We start from the raw sequence: 18,810 nt of genomic DNA, 5'->3' as shown, positions 1-18,810 counted from the left end.
CCTGTCCCAGCTGCCCTGTCCCAGCTCTCCCCTGTCCCAGCTGTCCCTGTCCCAGCTGTCCCCTGCCCCCTGTCCCAGCTGTCCCTGTCCCAGCTGTCCCGTCCCAGCTGTCCCTGTCCCAGCTGTCCTGTCTCAGCTGTCCCCTGTCCCAGCTGTCCCTGTCCCAGCTGTCCCCTGCCCCCTGTCCCAGCTGCCCTGTCCCAGCTGTCCCCTGTCCCAGCTGTCCCTGTCCCAGCTGTCCCCTGCCCCCTGTCCCAGCTGTCCCTGTCCCAGTTGTCCCGTCCCAGCTGTCCCTGTCCCAGCTGTCCTGTCTCAGCTGTCCTGTCCCAGCTGTCCCCTGTCCCAGCTGTCCCAGCCATCCCCGTCCCAGCTGCCCTGTCTCAGCTGCCCTGTCCCAGCCGCCCCCTGTCCCAGCTGTCCTGTCCCAGCTGTCCTGTCCCAGCCGCCCCCTGTCCCAGCTGTCCCCTGTCTCAGCTGCCCTGTCCCAGCTGTCCCCTGTCCCAGCTGTCCTGTCCCAGCCGCCCCCTGTCCCAGCTGTCCTGTCCCAGCCGTCCCCTGTCCCAGCTGTCCCTGTCCCAGCATGATGACCGGCAGTGCCCCCTCCTCACCAGCAGGGGCTCCTGGCCTGAAGCACAGCTCAGATGGCGGCTCCCTAAGAAGGGACGTTTCTGCAAGGTGGCTTTGCGGTCCCTTATTCTGACCTTCGCCAGACAGGTGCCAGGTGCCGCCTGACCCCCTCCCTCAGGCCAGCCATCTCGTGGGCGGTTACCAAACGGATGGTCTCCTGTCACTTCCCCACTGAAAGTCTTCGGAGCTTCTCCCACCGGACAAGGCCCTGCAGCGTCTCCACATTCCAGGCAGCGCCTCGGCCTCAAGCGGCAAATCTCGGACTTCATATCCTCAGGTTTCTGCGGACGGCCACCTCCCTGGGGAGGCCTTCCTGGACACCCTCTCCTTTCCCGCACGTGTTCTCGATCTCACTTCTACTGGAGCGTGCTGTCGCAGGACTTCTTAGGTACAGGATGAGCCGTGCGGTCACGGGGTGCTGGTGGGGTCCCCCTCTGGGCCTGTGCGCAGAGTGGCAAAGCCATACCGGATGCAGATAAGGGAAGAGGCATCTGTGTGAATGTAGCCTTGTCCTCTCGCCCTGAGACCAAAGTCTGAAATGGCCTTCACGTGCCGCCTGCAGGTGCGTTATGACGGCGAGAGCCGCACCACAGGACTGACAGAGGGGCCTGTGCTGCCCGGGGAGAGAGCCTCTTCCAAATCTATGGGCGTCTGTTTCTCCCCAAAGTCTCAGGATGAAACAGGCTGGGGGGGGGGGGGGCAGGGAAGGAGATGGCTCCAAACCTGTGCCCCGAACTGCCACTTTAAGAGCAATGCTGGCTTCTGCAGAGGGTGGGTTCCCTGCAAGGGGCTCCGCAAGGGCCACCTCACCCCATCAGACCAGAAGGAGGGGTGTGAGGCTACCCGCAGCCACTTTCCAAGTCGGCCCTACGTTCCTGCTGCTTGCACTCAGCTCTCGGGAAGGGCTTGTGGTTTTCTGTTCCAAAGACTCCGTGCGTGGACCTCTCCCCTGGGCACTAACCCTGAGAGGGACCAGAGAGGCCAGTTAGGAAAGATGGCCGAGGAGAGCCCCCCACCCTCCACGTCCTGGCTGGGGAGAAACAGGGTGAGGGCGTCAGCACCTGGTTCTTGGCCAGAATGGGAAGCTGTGTGTTGCAAAGTGATCTGAGTGATTGGGATCTGGGATAAATTCTGACTTTGGAGAAACTAGTGCCCTCTGCTGCCTGGAAGGCGATCCTCGGCTCCCCTGGACCCGCTGCTGACGCGTTAAGGTGGGTCCTAGGTTTAGTTTAAAGAGCAGTGTCTGCAGTTTGCAAAACAAAGAACAGACTAGGGCAGGAGCACCCTGGAGCCAGCGGCTGGTAGGCAACTTCTGCAGGACCAGACAGGGGTACCTGCCCACGGACTTCGCCTGCTGCTGGTGCTCAGCTTGGAGACATCAGTGTGCAGACGAGTCCGCACATGGCTTTGAAAAACCCGTTCCTCTGAATTACAAAAGCTAGATGTTCTGTTGATGTATTTTTTTCTAGAATGAAGCGGGAAGGTTCTGGTGCATTTCTCAGTTTTTATTCATTGTTTCTTCGGTGCGTTTTTGAAAATAATAATAATAGCACATGATTTATTTTGTACTGACGTCCGATGCAAGAACTTTTATTACTTTTCAGGCTCCGTTGGGAATAAAGTGGCCTTGGCAAATGCAAAGCATCTGAACACTAATGAGGTTTTCTGAAGTTTAGTTGTTCCATGAAAAATAACAGGAGATTAGCCCACGAGCCAATGGCAGGCGTGTGTCTCTGTCCCCTTCCTGGGTGTTTGGGAAGGTCAGCCTCACCATGACTCATCCAGAACAACAGGGTGCCCCTGTGGAGGTGGTCGGAAGCAAGAATTTGTTGCAATCTACTGCAGAGACCGACTCAGGGAAATAGAGTAAACATGTGCCCACATCGGGGGGGTGCCTGCGTCCAGGAGCCCAAGCCTCACCAACAACCTGCCTGCAGGGAAACGAACTTAACCGCTTTTGGGTCCCACATGTGCACAGGAGTTAGTGTGAGCAGACAAGATGGTGTGGTTACAAACTGCTATATCATCATTAAAAATGCATTTGGAGAGGCTTAACAGCTATGCAAGAGATAAATATCTCCGCTGGCTCTTAAACCTTAATTAAATGTTTTAGTATTAATTGCTATTTATTTAAGGGACAATAAGTACCCTAGTAAATCTGAGCGAACTTCCTGGCCATTCTCCGCTCAATGCTCGTGTCCGGGCATTAATTGCAAGAATCAGGGATACTTAGAATCCAAATGTTTTCCTCCCACTGAGTGATAAACAGCCTGTCCGGAACGTGGAGACGGAATCTTTAAGCATTTATCAAAGGCTAACAAGACTGTTTGCGTAGCCCCGCAGGTCGGTGTTTACCGGAAACGAAAGTGGCCGGAGCACCACAGGTGCGTGGCTAGCCTCAGGGCAGCTCCTTCCTGATGGCTCTTCTCACCTCCCCACACGGCCCCCTGGGATCCGCAGTGAGTGGGTCCAGCTCTTCAGATGCAGAGGCATCCTCTCCCGCCATGGTCCTGAAATAGATCCTTGGGTGAGCTAGCAAGTGGGGTCCCGGCACCCTGAGAGGAATGTGGTCCAGGTGGGGCCCGCTGGGAAGTGGCAGAACGGGGGGTGCTCACCAAGCTTGTGGGGGTCCTTCGATGCCCCGTGTTGCTTGAAGAGCTGAGCTAAGGAGGCAGCAAGGCTTTCTGGAGTAGAAGAGTAAATAAAAGCACTTTTTCCTACTTTTTGATTTTTTAAGTCAGGGCTATGGCTTGGGCTCAGTGTGGATGAGAAGGCTGCGGGCGCAGGCTTCTGGGCACTCAGGGGCTGGTCTCTTGCCTGGGTGGCTCCCACTCTGCAGAATCTGGCTGAATGTCCCAGGAGGCTGATTTCGTGGGAAAGCCCACCTTCGTTGATCACCAACTCTCTTCCCACTTGAGGCCGGGCGGGGGGTGGCCCGGGGGACAGAGGCTTCATAGCAGGAGGGGCACAACTGAGGCTCTCAGATGGTGGGCAGAGCCAGGCCGCCGTGGTTCGGTCTGGCCTCACCACTTACAACCTGACCTGAACTCAGGCATGTCACTTAACCTCCCTGTGCCTCAGTTTCCCTCTGTGGTTGGCACTTCCGGGAGGACAATATGAATCCCTAGATGCAAAGAGTGTTCCATGAGTGCCCTCTGAGGGTCCGCTTTAGGGAAACTGACCCACCAGCAGGGGCTGCCTGGAGGGTAGGGCAGACTCACCCCCAGGTTCTTAAAGGGGACCTGGGGTCCTGGCATGCAGGACCAGATCAATGCCTCATGCTCTGACGCATTTTTAAAATCCAAAGACGCATGCTGGAGACGAGCGGCCATCCTGCAGAGGTTTTACCAGGCAGGGGGGACTCCGCTCCTAAGAAGCCGCTAGCCTGGCTGGACCTCCAAAGGGTGCTGCGTCCCTGGCCTTAATGAGATGAATCACACGGAGGCAGACAGAGGCACCGGCTTCTGTTGGACGGGCCACGTAGGCGCATCTGGCCCTTGAACGGTTGCGGACCAGAGTGTGTCTTCCCTAACTTGCCAGCACGGTCTCAACAAAGGCCGTTTGGGGGGGGCGGGGTTGTTTTCTTTTCTAATCCAATTACATCTGGTTGCCCGTTGGCTGAACATCACGCTAAGCAGGTCATTTTGGCTCCAGGACAGGAAGTGAGGGCTGCAGATTTGATTTGGAGCAAACACTCGATTCATTAGGGCTGGATTAGGACGGATCCGTTCACTTCTATTTCTGAAAGCCACGGGCCCCTCGAGCCTCCCTGGCTACAAGCCGCGAGCCGAGTTCTCTAAGGGTCACACGTGTGTCCCGAGGAAACACCTTCCTGCCTCGGCCCTTCCTCCCGCTCTGACCCCGAGCCCCGCGTGAGGAGGTGAGCGGAAGAAGCGATATTTTCAGATCCCGATAACCCATCCTGGAAACTGGGTTCCCTGCTCAGAGAAGGGGAATGATGTCAGAATATCTGTGGCTGGGAAAAGCCCAGCCTCAACAAGGAAAACAAATCCAAAGAGCCCAAGCCGCGGGTTGCATCTACTGACTGCGCGTACGGAGTGTGCGGTCACGGGGGTGAGATGCTCTTTCTCCCCAGCAGCCCAGGCGTTCGGGAGATTCGGTGCAGAAGAAAGCAATTTAACGTTAGCATTAAAGTTAATATCACTGAAAGCAAACCAAATGTTCCTCTTCAGCAGAGCGTGGAGAATTCATCCTGTTTTGGTGCCGGTCCCTGGCTTCAAATTAGTAGATGTCTCAACTCTTTGCTTCCTTCTTTTATCACTTCCCTTCTTATCTCTTATTTTTATATTTCAAAATTGTATTTTAATTCTGCTTTGTGTCCTCCCCCCTGATGTAGAAACATTCGATGCAGGTGTGATGCCTGCCTGTGGGGCTGCCGCCCTGGTGTCTGCCTGGCAAGCGGCCGGGTCTCCCCGCTGGCCGTCCCTGCAGGTGTGACGGCCCCGACGGCAGCCCCTGTGCTGGTCGGCGTCTCCGCGTGTCTGTCCCTCCCTCCACCCGGGCGCTTCTAACAAGTGCAGCAGAGAGACCACGAGCCCCGCCCTCCGGCTCAGGTTCGGGGTGGCCACACCCCTGCCATGTCCAGAAGGCTGCCCACTATCCCGCAGTGGAGGTGACGGTGGGGAAGGTGAGGCAAAGGGGAGAAAATCAATTAATGTCCGGAAAAAGAGGTACGTACCATAAAATAGACACATGGCGTCTGCCCTGCCCCCAGGAGGTAAACAAGACTTCGGCCAGTCAGCAGGAGATTTCAAACCATTTCTCAGACACAAAGGCCACAGGAATGAGATGCCGATCAGAAGAAGAGGGTCTGCAGCGAGCAGAAAAACGGGCTTGCGCGTGCTGGAGCAGAAGGGACAGATCCCCGCCTTCTGGACTCAAAAGAACCCAGGACACTTAACGCTCTGCTTGGACCCCCCCCCCCCCCCCCCCCCCCCCCCCCCCGCCGCGGCCTTCGGCAAGAGCGGGGACCCCCTCCCAGTGGCCTGCTAACACTCACTTCCGCCCTGGAAGGCCTTGGAGGATGCACAGCCTGAGGGCTCCGTGTGGCTTTCCAGAGTTTAGCGTTTCAATTGGCGGGACTAGCGCGCAAAGCTGGGGGTCTCCGCCTCCGAGGTCAGAGATAACACCCACTTCACTGCACAGGATGGAGCGGGCGGGCCTGACTCCGGAAATGGCTCTCCTCTAATTTGTCACCTTTGAGACCTGAGCTGTCATTTCCGAAGGCCAGTGAGACCCCGCAGAGCATTACCTTAGGCCCGAAGGCAAGAACTCTCTCCACCCAATGCTTCTGAGCCACGCTGCACGTGGACACGTGCACAGGGTAAGGCCAGAGCGGGGCAAGTGAGAACAACGATGACCACTAGGCAACGCCCCCCCCTCACCTGCCCCCCTCCTGCTTCCCCAAAACGGAAGCTCTGGTTGGCCGGGATTCGTATCCAAACTGACACACGTGTTCACTCAGTGAAATGGTTTGAAAATGCCTTGGCCGATTCTTTGTGAACGAGGCCCTCGGCCAGGCTGGGATGTAACCAAGGAGCCCTCCAAATGCCGCCCAGTGTAAGCGAAGCAGGCAGGGCACGCCTGAGGCCCTGCTCTCCATTCCCTGCGGCGGGGAGGGGGCAGCTCAGGGGGCACTGGGAAGATGGCGGAGTCCCACGCGGAGATGCGAGACAAGGACCCGTTAACTGCGGGCACCACAGGACGCCACCCCGAGTCTCCACGACCGCAGTTCTGGGAGGAACACCTTCGGGCCCTTTGGGATCAACCGCTAGCGGCTTCTCCTGCGCGGACAGGGGGTCCCTGAGGCCCACCTGCTTTCTTACTCATTGCTTCCTAGGACTTTTAAGTGGTTGGAGAATTTTTTTTTTAAATTTACGAAGTGATGCATAAGTGTATGCTCCCTTAAAAAAATATCTTACTGATGTTTTACTCTAATGCGGGGTAAATCCCTGGCAGCTGGCGTGAGGGTTTCTTCAATTTTCCCGGGATGGTGTTAGGGTCATGTATTCCTTGAAGGATTACACATGATGAATGCAAAAGAGCATTTAATCACCCAGAGGCTGGTCTGTATTTGAGATTTTGGCTAGATGCGCTGCTGACATTTTATGGATGGGGGCTTGGAGACACTGATGGTTGGGTGGGGGGGGTTGATGTCAGAGGGCACGTCTACATAGCCAGCCGGGTGCCCCCCCCGGCCGCCCCCACACGCTATCCACGGTGGCCTTCTGCCCCTTCTCAAGTGTAGGGTCTGGAAGCGATTCTCGCTGCCGCTGTGCTCTGTCTCCAGGTAGTGATACACCTCTTTATGCCTAGCCCACCCCTCTTATTTCGCTAGATCAGCTGCGTACATTTGCTCGCCCCCCAAAGCCACGTGACAGCGGCGCCGCCCAGGCCACAGCCCCCGTGGTGATGCCTTCCTGCCCAAAGTCTGCAGAGGCGGTGGGGCCGGCCTGGGCCAGAGCTTACCGGTTCCCGTTAAACGTGGACTTGAACTCCCCCGTCGGATGCAGCGCCTCGTCGGCGTACATGGGCACGGCTGTCCGCACGCACTCGTGGGAGCACTGCAGCGTCTCGTTGTAGGCCGTGAAGACGTCCAGGCTGCTGGGCACGCGGGCAGGGGTGAAGTCCGTCAGGTTCTGGCAGCTCTCCTCCTGCTGGTTGATCTTCCGCTGGTGGCTGGTCCTGCGCGTGTTCCCGCTTTGGGCACAGCTGGAAGAGAGCCAAGTTGGCGTGGGGGCGAAGCGGGCCGATGCGCAAGCCCGGCGCCTCACTGGTGGCGGTGGCGCCTCCCTCTCCAGGCATTAATTATCCGTCATTTAATATTAAATGGTAATTCCCAGCCTCTTCAGAAAGATCAGCCACAATCAAACAATCAGCTCTCTTTTTTTGTTGCTGTTGCGTTAATAAGATTTGAATTGTAAATGTGGCCATTACTGCAGGGCCTATTACAGGTAAGTGGCCTAGCTGGGTTCTCCCAGAGCAGAGGCCGCGTCTGGCTGAAGGGTGTCAGCCAGGTAGTGGTGTGGACGCAGTTTCCCCATGAATGGGTGCAGTGGTTTGTTCTGGAAGGGATGATGTAACTACCTCTGGGGAGAAGTAGTGAATGGGGAGCCTTGGCTCTCAGCCCTGCCCCTGCCCAAGCTCCCAGCTGGAGACGAAAGCGGATGGTCCATCCTTCGCCGCCACCAGGTCTATGGAGAGGACTGTCCTGCACTCCGTGTGGACACCTTCCTGCTCTGCTGAACCACAGGGCCTTCCCAGCACCGCCAAGGATGGATACGGGCATCCCTCCTTGGTCAGCCGAGGGGTCCGATCCCGAAGACAATCGGTGACCCTCCCAGTCACTCTGGCAAGTCACAAGAAGGATGAATGCCCACAGAGGAGGGCGGCTAGGAGGGAACCCCGTGCGGGGAACCTCATCGGGGCCCAAGTGCCCCGTCTCCCCTGCCCTGCTGTGCTCACAGCCCATGTGGAAGGAAGTGCCTTCCTTCGGATGTGGAAGGAGGGGTGAGGGTCCATGAGAGCGTCATGGTCATGCCCTGTCTCGGTTTTGCAATGAGGGGAGCCCTGCTTCCTGATGCAGAAGCCCCAGCCTGTAAGCAAATGTGGGGAGAAGATTGCAAGAGCCAGGGGACCCGCCCCCTCAGGTCACGGAGCCCCCTCATCCACTGGCTGGGTCGACCTCCCCAGAGGACTCTGAGGCTTTGCTGTATGTAAACCCCAATGTGGGAAACCAAGAGGGAGCTGGGCTGTGTATCACACGGCAGATGACAGTCTGTCTCCTTGGGGGCCAGTCAAGAGGGTCGATGGGATTTGCCCTGCACGCACCCATGCGCTCCTGGGCTCCAGAGTCCCCTCACCGGCCGGCCGGGTCCTGCCTAGGACTGCCTTGTGCAGAGCTGAGTGTGGTCCTCGGCACCGGTCCCAGGAAACGCCCCGGGGTCAAGGGTTTGCTGGCCTTCGGGAGGCCTCACTGCTTGCTGCGAGGTCTGTTTGGGGGCTTGGGCCAAGTCGCACCCTCCCACCTTTGCTGACCCCGGAGACCCGCTTTCTCTCGAACTTCCGTTGTCTGGACACTCGGAGGCGGCTGTCGCCCATGAGCCCGGTAGGATTTCCTCTGCCCTCCGGCCGGCAGCAGGGGCTTATCTGGGTGTGTTACTCTGCAAGGGACTTTGAGCTCTGATGCTGAAAGGAGACACACTTGCTGAGGAGCAGTTGCAGGCACACGGGGGCCTCGGAGGTGTGGGCGCAGCAGGGTCGCCCGGCAGTGCCCCGTTTTCCCAGGGGTGTAGCAGGTGCGTACACCCAGCAAGGCCAACCTCAAAGTAGGCCAATTTCCAGGAGGAAATAGGCAAACACAGGCCGCCTGGAGCAAAGCAGTAACCTAGTTCAGCAGACCCGGAGAGGCTGCAAGAGAAAGGAAGATTCGAGGCGGCTGCGCCTGGACAACCGGGGGTAGAGGGGGTGGGCGCAGTCCGCCCGGGCCACCGGTGTCGGGTGGGTGACATCGCAGGCACTCAAATACAGACAGACAGGGACGCCTGCTGCCTGAGAACCTGTCATGGAGGCTGGGCTCGCCCGTATTCTGCGGAGAAAGGCACGGTGAGGGGGTCGCTCCCCAAGGGCGGTACCTGGGAGCGCGGTGCCCGTGGCCGGCGGAGCTACTGGGGCCGGAGGGGAGCAGGTGCTGCACCCGGTTCTCTGACCCAAATGAAAAACCAATTCCCTGGGGTGTGAGGTAGGACTGGGCTTGAAAACTAGGCAAGTCTCTGCACACACTTCCCAGGGGACCCCCGCGGCCCCCATTTCCAGGCCAGAGGGGCCGAGGATCCTTACCAGTTTTTTAAGACAAGAGTTGTAATCAGAGCAGCTATGACCATGATGAGGGAGACGGTGATGGTGATGATCTGATGGACAGCCAGACCTGGAAGAGAGGAAGTGGGGGGCGGCCGTGAGACCAGGGGGTGAGACAGTGGAGCCCAGGAAGGGCAGGGGCCTGTTCCTGCCAACTCAGGTCTCTCCTTCCCCAGGCGCCCCGCTGGCCAGCGCTGCTGTCACCTGAAGCCCAAGAAGCGAGGCCCCAGCGCCGGCCTCTCCCGGTCCCCCGGCCGTGACCCGGGCCACGGTCAGCTGAGCCCTTTCTTGCACCTGCCTGCCAAGCCCGTCACCTGGCCCAGGTGAGCTCTGGCCGAGGCCTTCCTCCAGGACCCGCCACCTTTCTTTTGCCTCCTCCCCCCGCGTGAGTTCTTGACTCTGGGCACCTCTGAGTGCTAGCAGGTGTGGCCTAACGCAGGAGGAGCCAGGACGGCCCAGGATTTGTTGGGAAGGTGGGGGACAGTGAACATGGGCTGACTCCCCCCCCGGTGGACGCAGGGGTACGTGAATCACTGGGGAATGTCTTCCTCTTTCTAGAGTCTTCTCCAAGATGCTCACTGCCTGTTGAGGTTCCAGGAGTAAAAGACTCAGCCCCCACGGCTGATGCTTCCCAAAGGTCCAGAAAAAGGATCTACAGTCTGGCCTTGACCCACGTCTGCTGTGTGTGTATGTAAGGTGTAAAGGGGTGCAGGGGTGAGAAGAGACAGCAAATCAGGGACAGAAGCAGGGCAGCCTGAGCTCCTCCTGAGAGCTGTCTGCTAACCCCACACAGGGACAGCAGAGGACGAGGGTTGTCTTCCTACTGTCCCTCTCCCCCCACCTCTGCATCATTTTCCACCAACCACAGAAGGAGGCGGGAGGAAAGGCTCCCACCTCCGGTCCTCCACCTGAGGCTCTGTTCCTCCTGACAGCACATCTGTCACAACCTTCCTAGACCACGGACACTGGGGGCATCCTCAGCAGACTCCACTGGTCCATAACAGCCACCTGCAAAGGCCCTGTCTTCCTGCAATCAGAAAGACCCCTACCTGACCCCCCAGGGCCGTAAAGGGCAGCGCCTTGCCCCCCGTTGTGTTCTTGCACCTGGGTGTTTAAGCAGCTGCCTCTCTCCACTCCGGGCGTCCATCTGCAGAGGCCCACCTACCACCCCAGAGGAAGCCAGAGGTCCCGGGGGCCAGGGGTGGGTGAGAACAACACACGTGTGTGTCCCAGTGTGGAGGATTTCAGGGTGTAAGATTTTTCTGGCGGTCTCACAAGGACACAGTCTCGCAAACAGATGTTACCTCTCTACTGAATATGATCCTCGTGGAGGGAATCGCTAATAAATGATTCAAAGTTGGCATGACCAGAAAACAAGCTTTCTCTTCCTATCTGCCCATCATCCTATTTCTGTTTGTCGTGAGGGATTCCTGTCCCGAGCCCACAGGGTAAGCGCCGCCAGGAGAACTGGAGAAGGTGCGTGAATGTTATGGACTTCCCTTAATTTATTCTTTCATCCGCTGATTCAAGAACCACTTGCTAAGCACCTCCTACATGCCAGGCAGTGTTAACTCTGACCAGCTCAGCCATGGTGCCCACCTTTAGCTGCTCTAGTGCCCATTTTTTAAAGTGGCAGCATTCACTGCTGGTTCTGGATGATGGCTTAACACACACCTATGCCCAAGCGGTGGCACCTGCTATAAGCCTCTGGGCCAGTCTGCTTTCTCGTTGAAAACTGCCAAATCAGCTTTCCAATGGAACTGACAGTTATGCCACAGGAACCACCCCATCTCACCGACAGCAGCGTGCCCACCAGCTTCAGTAACCCCTCACTGATCAGCAGCTTCCCCAGCACCCAACTGAGACCTTGTTGGCAGAGGAAGGGTTGAAAAGGATGCTGATGGGGATGGTGGTGAAGGGTGATGGTGATGATGATGGTGGTGGTGATTATAATGATGGTGGTGGTGATGACGGTGGTGGTGATATTGGTGACAGTGATGGTGGTGGTGATGATGGTGACAGTGATGGTGGTGGTGATGATGGTCACAGTAATGATGGTGATGGTGATGATGGTGGTGAGGATGGTGGTGATGGTGGTGATGGTGATGATGAGGATGGTGGTGATGGTGATGTATGTGGATGTGATGATGATGATAGTGCTGATAGTGATCATGATTATCTCAGGCATGCTCAGCAAGTCGTAGCAATTGTCAGATGTGCATCATCCCATTTATTCCTGATTAACAACTCTCATAGGTAGATACTGTTATCATCAGTTATGGAAGTGAAAACTATGTGGACCAGTTTGTGCAAATTCCCTGGATCGCATAGGATCTGTTGGCTTCAAAGCTCATAATAAGAGCAGTAGTATGTGATTCTGAGCTCAGACTTCATAAATCTGTTTTTGCTCTGACCTTCTTTAATCTCAGTTTTGGTCTCCTTTCTTCTAAGACTGAGGCCAGCACCTCTCTAATCTACATTCCTGGAGAAGAACATTCGTGGAGGCAGGTTCTTGAGCCTCACCACCCCCTCCATGGATAGATCCCTTGGGAAGTGCTCTGGGTCCATGCAAAAAGCTCCTCAGGCATTTGTTGGCAGGTTATACCCCAACCCCCATGGCAAGAACTGAGTCTTTGCTTTGTTCTTTGTTTCTTGGGATAAAGCTTCCATCTTCTAGGTCAGAAGAATTCAACTTATGGAGGCTAGTGATGTAAAAGGATACACTGAGTGGATGAGTCAAGAGGAGCATCAGGGGCTGGTTGAACTGCCAGGTGAGGCCCAGCTGGAGGCACGGAGAGCCCCTTGCAAGAGCAGAGCTCTGTGCCGTCCATTCCCCAACATCTGCAGGGCCAGGGGAGGCACAGGGCACTGCCAGATTTGGACCTCGCATCTTCCTACTGTGGGAATTCTGTTGGGTTGAATATCTGCAGTGACAAAAGTCCTTGGAAGGGAGGACATGACCAGCTTCATCCTAGATGTTTGACTGCCTCCCATTCGCCCTGTGGGTTAGAATGGGAAGCACTTATTCTCCTCATTCGATAGATGTAAGAAACTGAAGCCCGGGAGAGAAACGGTTGGCTCAAGGGACTCTCTTCCTCACTGATGACTCTCAGAACAGAAGATAAGCCCTTGGCTTGAAGTCCTCATAAGTCCCTAAAGCCCCTCACGAAAGGGGCAGCAGCATCCTTATATCCACCCCTAGCCGCATGCACGCTCTAACATAGTCCCTTACCACTGTAGCTATGTGACCTACTACATTCACAACTGAAAAGTAGAAAATACAAACCGAGGGACTAGGGAGAAAAATATGATCCCAAGGTTTGCCCCGTTCTGGAGGCCCTTCTTCTGCCTTCAGTGTGAAATTCCTCTGCGGAATTTACCAAATTAAAATTTGGAAGAAAGGAGACACAGGTTAACAACTAAGCAGATCACCTGGGTAAAAACACAATACTACAATGGCTATGCTTTCTGGAAAGACTTCTCTATGTTGGGTACTTTGCAAAGTATTCACACATGATTGATTTAACCTATCAATTTCCTGCACTTTTTCACCTGCCCGACCAATGAGGAGCCTGATGCTGGGAAGTAAAGTGACTTTCCCATTATCATTTGGCACAGCCAGGGTGGAAGGCAATTCTCTGCTCTGGAGCCTCAGAGAAAATCAAATGTCTAACGCTGAACTAACCCATCTGTAGCCACATTCCGGTCTTAAAATTGGCTGGAGGCAAACACCTGACTACTCCTCACATACTTAATTTACTCTCAAGGCGCACAGCCTCATGCTTCAACGCCTGGCCCACGGGCTTTAATGGGACCCTGGGCTCATGTATGAAAGATCAGTGGCTACAGGAAGATCCCACAGACCCCATGCTCATGATGGTTGAACAAGAATCAGGCCTTTCGCGTGTGGCAAGAATGACCCCTGTAAGAAGCAGGTGGGAAGACAGAAAACCCATAAGGGTGCCTCTCCTCATTTCCTTTCTTTGGGAGGTCGGCTACCAAGAAGAAAACAGAACAACATGTGAGAGCTGGTTCCATTTCAATCATCTGCCCTGTTATGTAGTCCAAATGCCACGAGTCCTTCCTTCATCTGTGTAAATCCCTTCAGTCTGACCATAAAAGGCCAGAGAGCAAATATTTTAGGTTGTGCAGGAAGTATGATCCCTGTTGCAAATTCCCAACCTTGCCATCACGGGGCAAGAGCAGCCACGGACAATGCGCCAACAAATAGGTGTGGCTGTGTGTCAATAAAACTTTATTTACAAACACAGACAGCGGCCAGATTTGGCTCACAGCCTATAGCTTGCTGGCCTCTAACTTGGGTGAATAGCTGAGGGTGGCTTGTTTTATACATTAATGCGAATATAGATCTATTTTGAATGATTGCTGACAGCTAGAACTCTAACGGCGATCCTTTGGTTTTAAAGACTAGAACCTTCCCCCTCCATTATCAAAGGTTTGCCGAGTTCTGAGACTTTCACTGGCCACTGCCAAGGTGATTTCAAAGCCAGCCACAGCCTCCGTGTTAGCAGGCCGGGCCGTCGGAGTCAGCAGTGGGCAGTTTTGCACTGCTGGTTTTGCCCACGTGAGGTTGGCTTGAGAACAGCTCATGCTGCGTGACAGTTCCTTTGAGAACTCAATTAGACCAGATTCTTGATGTTTGGAAACAAAACTCAGGGAGATTGGTACCAGTGTAGTCCCTCCAAGGACCCGCAGAGTTATTTTAGCCATATGTCTCCATTTCCTGCATTGGGGTTGAAAAGGAGCCACATTTTGTGAAAAGACAAGAACCTTCAGATCACAGAACTAGTGTATCAAGAGGGACCTTTCCTACTGGCTTTCCCCACCCCACACAAATGACAGGGTTCTTAGGAGGCTCTCTCCCCCCCTTCTCTCCTTCCTCACTCATTTCTGCAAATATTTACACCTTAAACAATGTCCCCTCTGGTCAAGTGCCTTGCGGTCATCGCGTAATGCAGGCAGGAACATCTGTCCCCCAACCCCCACTGACCCCGGGCGAGGCAATCCTAGCACAGTGTCTACAGTCAGCTGTCAGGGAGGCTGCCATCGGAGGGACAATGACGTCACCTTAAGGGAAGGTACACTCTCCGCCCCCCAGGAAAAGGAGGAAAACACAAACTTTCTCCTCTCTATTTACAAGGTCAATATTGAATCCATCTTCAAATTCTTTGCAATTCAGACATGGTCCCAGAGTGCACGGCGTGCTGTGCGGGGTTCTCGCTTCCCCTTCCTGACAGGCGTTATTGTTCCTGCTAATTCAGGGGCTCTTTCTGCTCCCGGTAATTGCCACTGTATACTAATGTGCTGGGAATCCGCCGCCATCCAGATAATGAAAAATTATACCTGGAATAATGGATGGGGACAGGTGGATTAGCAAACCCTGCATCAATCAATAGGGCTTTTATGGTTATATTTGTGGTGTTTTGTAATAAAGTCAGGCCCTGGAGATTGATGTGGACTTGGTAATCCATCTCTGGGCCTGGATGAGTTTTTGATCAAATGAAGCTGAAACACACGCGGGTCACTGTCCATGGCAAAAATAAAGCCATCGAGGGCCTTCTTGCCCAGCCCTTGAGGGAGGGGGGCGTGTGGCACATCAGGCTGCTGCACCCGGGTGGAGGCAGGAACGACTGCCCTGGAATCTGCTGAGGCAGAGGGATGACCCATCTGTGTTGACAGTAGCTCATTTTATGATGCAGGGACCTCATGTGCTTGCCCTGCGGGGACAAAGCCCTGTTGACCAATGGATTCAAGGACGTCTGTCTTCAGGGGCTTGGCAGGTGAGAGGAGACAGGGTTTCCCAAAGTGCCAACTGCACTGCAAAAGCACCATTCCTTTCCACAGAGGCTGCACAGCACATCTCTGACACATTCCCTGGGAACACGGGGAAGCTCGCAGCGTCCCCTGCAGGACAGGGGAGAGGCTGGCCTGCTTTCCTGAGTAGCAGGTGCTCCGGGTTTGGGCTCATTCTGGGGCACCTGGCCACCTCACAGGGCGGGGGAAGAAGGCTGCTGAGGGAAAATGCATCTTCCACAAACAAGGCTGCCCACTAAGGGGTGTGCTGTTTTCTGAGCGACGCAGAACGCCCACGTGGTTCTCAATGACGGGGGGGCGGGGCCTCCAGCCAGGACTCCGTGGAGAGAAAGCTGCCTCTTATTGAAAGTCTCTCTTGCCGAGAGCAGGACCACCCCCCAACAGAGAACAGAGTCCCGCTCTGAAAACGGCTGTGCTAACCCCTCATGAGAACAGGGTGAAGGCAAGTCCTTGAGGCATCGCCCCAAAGGACTCAGGTCAGCATGTCCTCAGCAGGGACATCTGGCCATGGCCGGAGACAGTTCTGGTTGTGACATGGAGGTGAGGGGTCAGTCCTACTGGCCCCGAAGATTCTGGCAAACATCCTACAATAAACAGAACGGTTCCAGAAGAAGGAATGATCTGGCCCAAAATGTCCACGGTGCTGAGGTTACTCACCCAAGAAAGAAATGCATGAATGACACCAGGAAACAGGTGTCCCCATATGAAACCTGGATGGTCACACCATCCAAACTGACTTGCTGGGACACCATCGCTGTGGCCACCCCTGGTGAGTGGGTCAGAAATGTCCCGATCACACCCTGTGTAGCCACAAAAGTGACATGTAGCCCTTTGTCCATCACGACGTCCCCTGTTCTCCCTCAGCCACTTCCTTCTTAGTGGCAACGGTGAGGCTGGGGCAGGGCGTGCGGGACTGACCTCCAGCGACTGCTGAGGGCGAACCCACCTTGTCACGCTTCTCTCAGTGGCAGCGGGCGCCTGGCATTGTTCTCAGTGAATCAGTTCACGCACAGCCCCCCACGACCCCATGGGGTGGGTGCAGGGATGCTCCCCACTTCCACAGGGAGGTGAGGGGACTTTGTCAAAGCAGCACAGTGTAATCTGGGAGGGCCCCAAGCCTACCTCTGGTTCAGAAATTCACTCAAAGGACTCAGAACGGAATGAAGCAATTGCACTCCGTTTTGGTTTACTACAGTGAAAACATAGATTAAGATCAGCACTGAGAAGAGGCGTGGGGCAGAGTCTAGGAGAGACCAGGCAGGAGCCCACAGCCGTCCTCTCCCAGCAGAGGAACGTGGGCAGCCCTACATCCCACCAGCAACGACGTGTGACACACGCGCAGAGTGTTGCCAGCCCGGGATGCCATCCTGAGCCTGGGTGTCCGGCCTTTGGCGTGTCTCAGTCATGTAGGCATGGCTGGTCTTAGCTCCTGCCCAACCAGAGATGGAGCTGACTCCCTGAGCCCCAGGCCCCCCTTTCCCCGTAAATCATGTTATTTGCACCGGCTATCTGGTAAACCAAGACATACTTATCAGGCAGAACATTTGGAAGGTTTACGGTGACCTCCCAGGAGCTGGGGTCAAGTCCTTCTTCTGAGCAAGGCTAACCCTTTGGTGCACACACAGCTACCACCCAGCAGATCAGGGACTCAAAGCCCAGCAGAGCCTGCTGGGGGACGCTGGTTCTTTCTCCACGGGGGGGGGTGGGGGGGTGGCCAGTGGCCATGCTGCTATGATCTACGGAGAGCCTGGGCATCAGCACGCATACCCCACTGGCTAGGGACCCCCCCCGCAAATTGGGTTTGGGCTCCTGTCATCAGGCTCAACTAAAGCTGTCCCATCCACAGGTCAGCTACATGGAGGCGCAAATTCCTCAGACGAGGAGAACTTTCTCTGGATGTGAAGATTCTCCTGAACTTCAGAGCACCGTGGGGACACAGAGGGAGCTGGGGGCCAAAAAGATCACACAGCATCTGGGTCCAGACTCAGACAAACACACCGGGGTCCACAGAAAAGGTAGGACGTGGTGGGCAGAGAGGGTGGGAAGCCCCATTCGATTCCAGTGGTGTTGCCCTCATTTTATGCATTGAGCTGTGTCTCCCCAAAACTCCTCTGTGGAAGCCCTACCCGCCGGTGCCTCAGAACGTGACCTTATTTGGAAACAGGGCCATTGCAGACATACTTAGTTAAGATGAGGGCACATTGGGGTCAGTGGCCCTCACCTAGTATGACTTATAAAAAGGGAGGATTTGGAGACAGATACGCACACAGGGACAAGACTGGACTCCCGCTGTCAGAGCCCATGAACCCCCAGAAGCCGGGGCAGAGGCTGGGGCACTCTCCCCAGAACCTTCAGAGGGAGCACGGCCCTGTTCTCAACTTCGGGCCTCCCGGAGTCTAAGGCAGTAAAATTCTGCTGTTCCCACCATGCACTCTGGCATGTCGTCATGACAGCCCTGGGGACCGACTACATCTGAGCGGAAATGCTCTGGGGAGGCCCAGAGCCTCGGGGGCAGCCAGAGCCACGGAGGCCCTCTCTGTGCCTTGCAAAGCCGTGATCCACCTGCCGGCCAGCCCGGAGACAGCGGGGGCCGGTGGCTGGGGGTCAAGGCCCAGGACAAGCAGCCTGCTCCTCTGGAGTGGGGTGGACAGCGTCGCTCCCACCCCGAATTCATGTCCACTTGTCCAACCTCAAAATATAACCTCATATGGAAATAGAGTCTTGGTAGATTTAATTAATTACCTCAGGAACTTGAAAGGAAATCATCCTGGATTTAGGGTGGGCGGTCAATGCAATGGCCGGTGCCCTTATAAAACCCTGAGGAGGGCACAGAGAGACAAGGAAAAAATCCACGTGACAGTGATGCAGAGGCTGGAGGGGTGTGGTCATGAGCCCAGGTCCGCCAGCAGCCACGAGAAGAGATAGGAGCCTCTTCTAGAAACTTCAGAGAAGACACGGCCCTGCTGGCATCTTAGTTTTGGCTTCAGGCCTCCAGAATCTCGAGAGAATAAATTTCAGTTGGTCTGAGCACCCCCCCCCCAACCCCTGTGGACTTTGCCCTGGCGCCCCAGGGGGTCACACAGGTCCTTGGCCTCGTGTTCCTCATCAGCAAATAGGATCTCAGGGAAATTAATGCAGGGGGTGTGGCCGGTGCACAGTAGGCCCTCAGTGAGGCAGGCGTCTTCCCTGCTGTGAGCCACACGAATCCCCACAGGCCTGCGTGGCTAATGGGGCTGAGGGTGGCGTCTCTCCTGCTGTCTGGGGTCACTGACACCAGTGAGTGACAAGCAGAGAGGCCTTGAAGCAGAGGTCAGAAAACGGGGGCTTGAGGGCTGAATCGAGCCCACCATCTGATTTTTGTAAATAAAGTTTTATTGGCACGGGGCCTCATCAAGTCCCTGGACACAATGTCTGAGGCTGGTCTTTTTGCTGCTGGGCCAGCGTCTGGCCGTGGAGCCCGAAAGCCTAAAA

General features: G+C 55.7%; 1 protein-coding gene across 1 annotated transcript in view; it reads right to left on the bottom strand.

Moving 5' to 3' along the window:
• AJAP1 (adherens junctions associated protein 1) overlaps positions 1-18,810 on the bottom strand; it is a 62,156-nt gene that overhangs the window by 2,762 nt on the left and 40,584 nt on the right. Inside the window, exons 4-6 of the mRNA XM_039218113.1 lie at positions 9,487-9,574; positions 7,117-7,359; positions 5,327-5,458 (exon numbers count right to left, since the gene is read on the bottom strand). Coding sequence (XP_039074044.1) covers positions 5,386-5,458; positions 7,117-7,359; positions 9,487-9,574 — 404 coding nt within the window. The 3' untranslated portion in view covers positions 5,327-5,385. The remainder of the gene's footprint in view (positions 1-5,326; positions 5,459-7,116; positions 7,360-9,486; positions 9,575-18,810) is intronic.

The sequence above is a fragment of the Hyaena hyaena genome, unplaced genomic scaffold (genome assembly GCF_003009895.1).
Source record: "Hyaena hyaena isolate Hyena2069 unplaced genomic scaffold, ASM300989v1 scaffold_733, whole genome shotgun sequence".
Classification (NCBI taxonomy): domain Eukaryota; kingdom Metazoa; phylum Chordata; class Mammalia; order Carnivora; family Hyaenidae; genus Hyaena; species Hyaena hyaena.
Note: the sequence above shows the minus strand (reverse complement) of the source record. Positions and strands in the feature narration are given on the sequence as shown.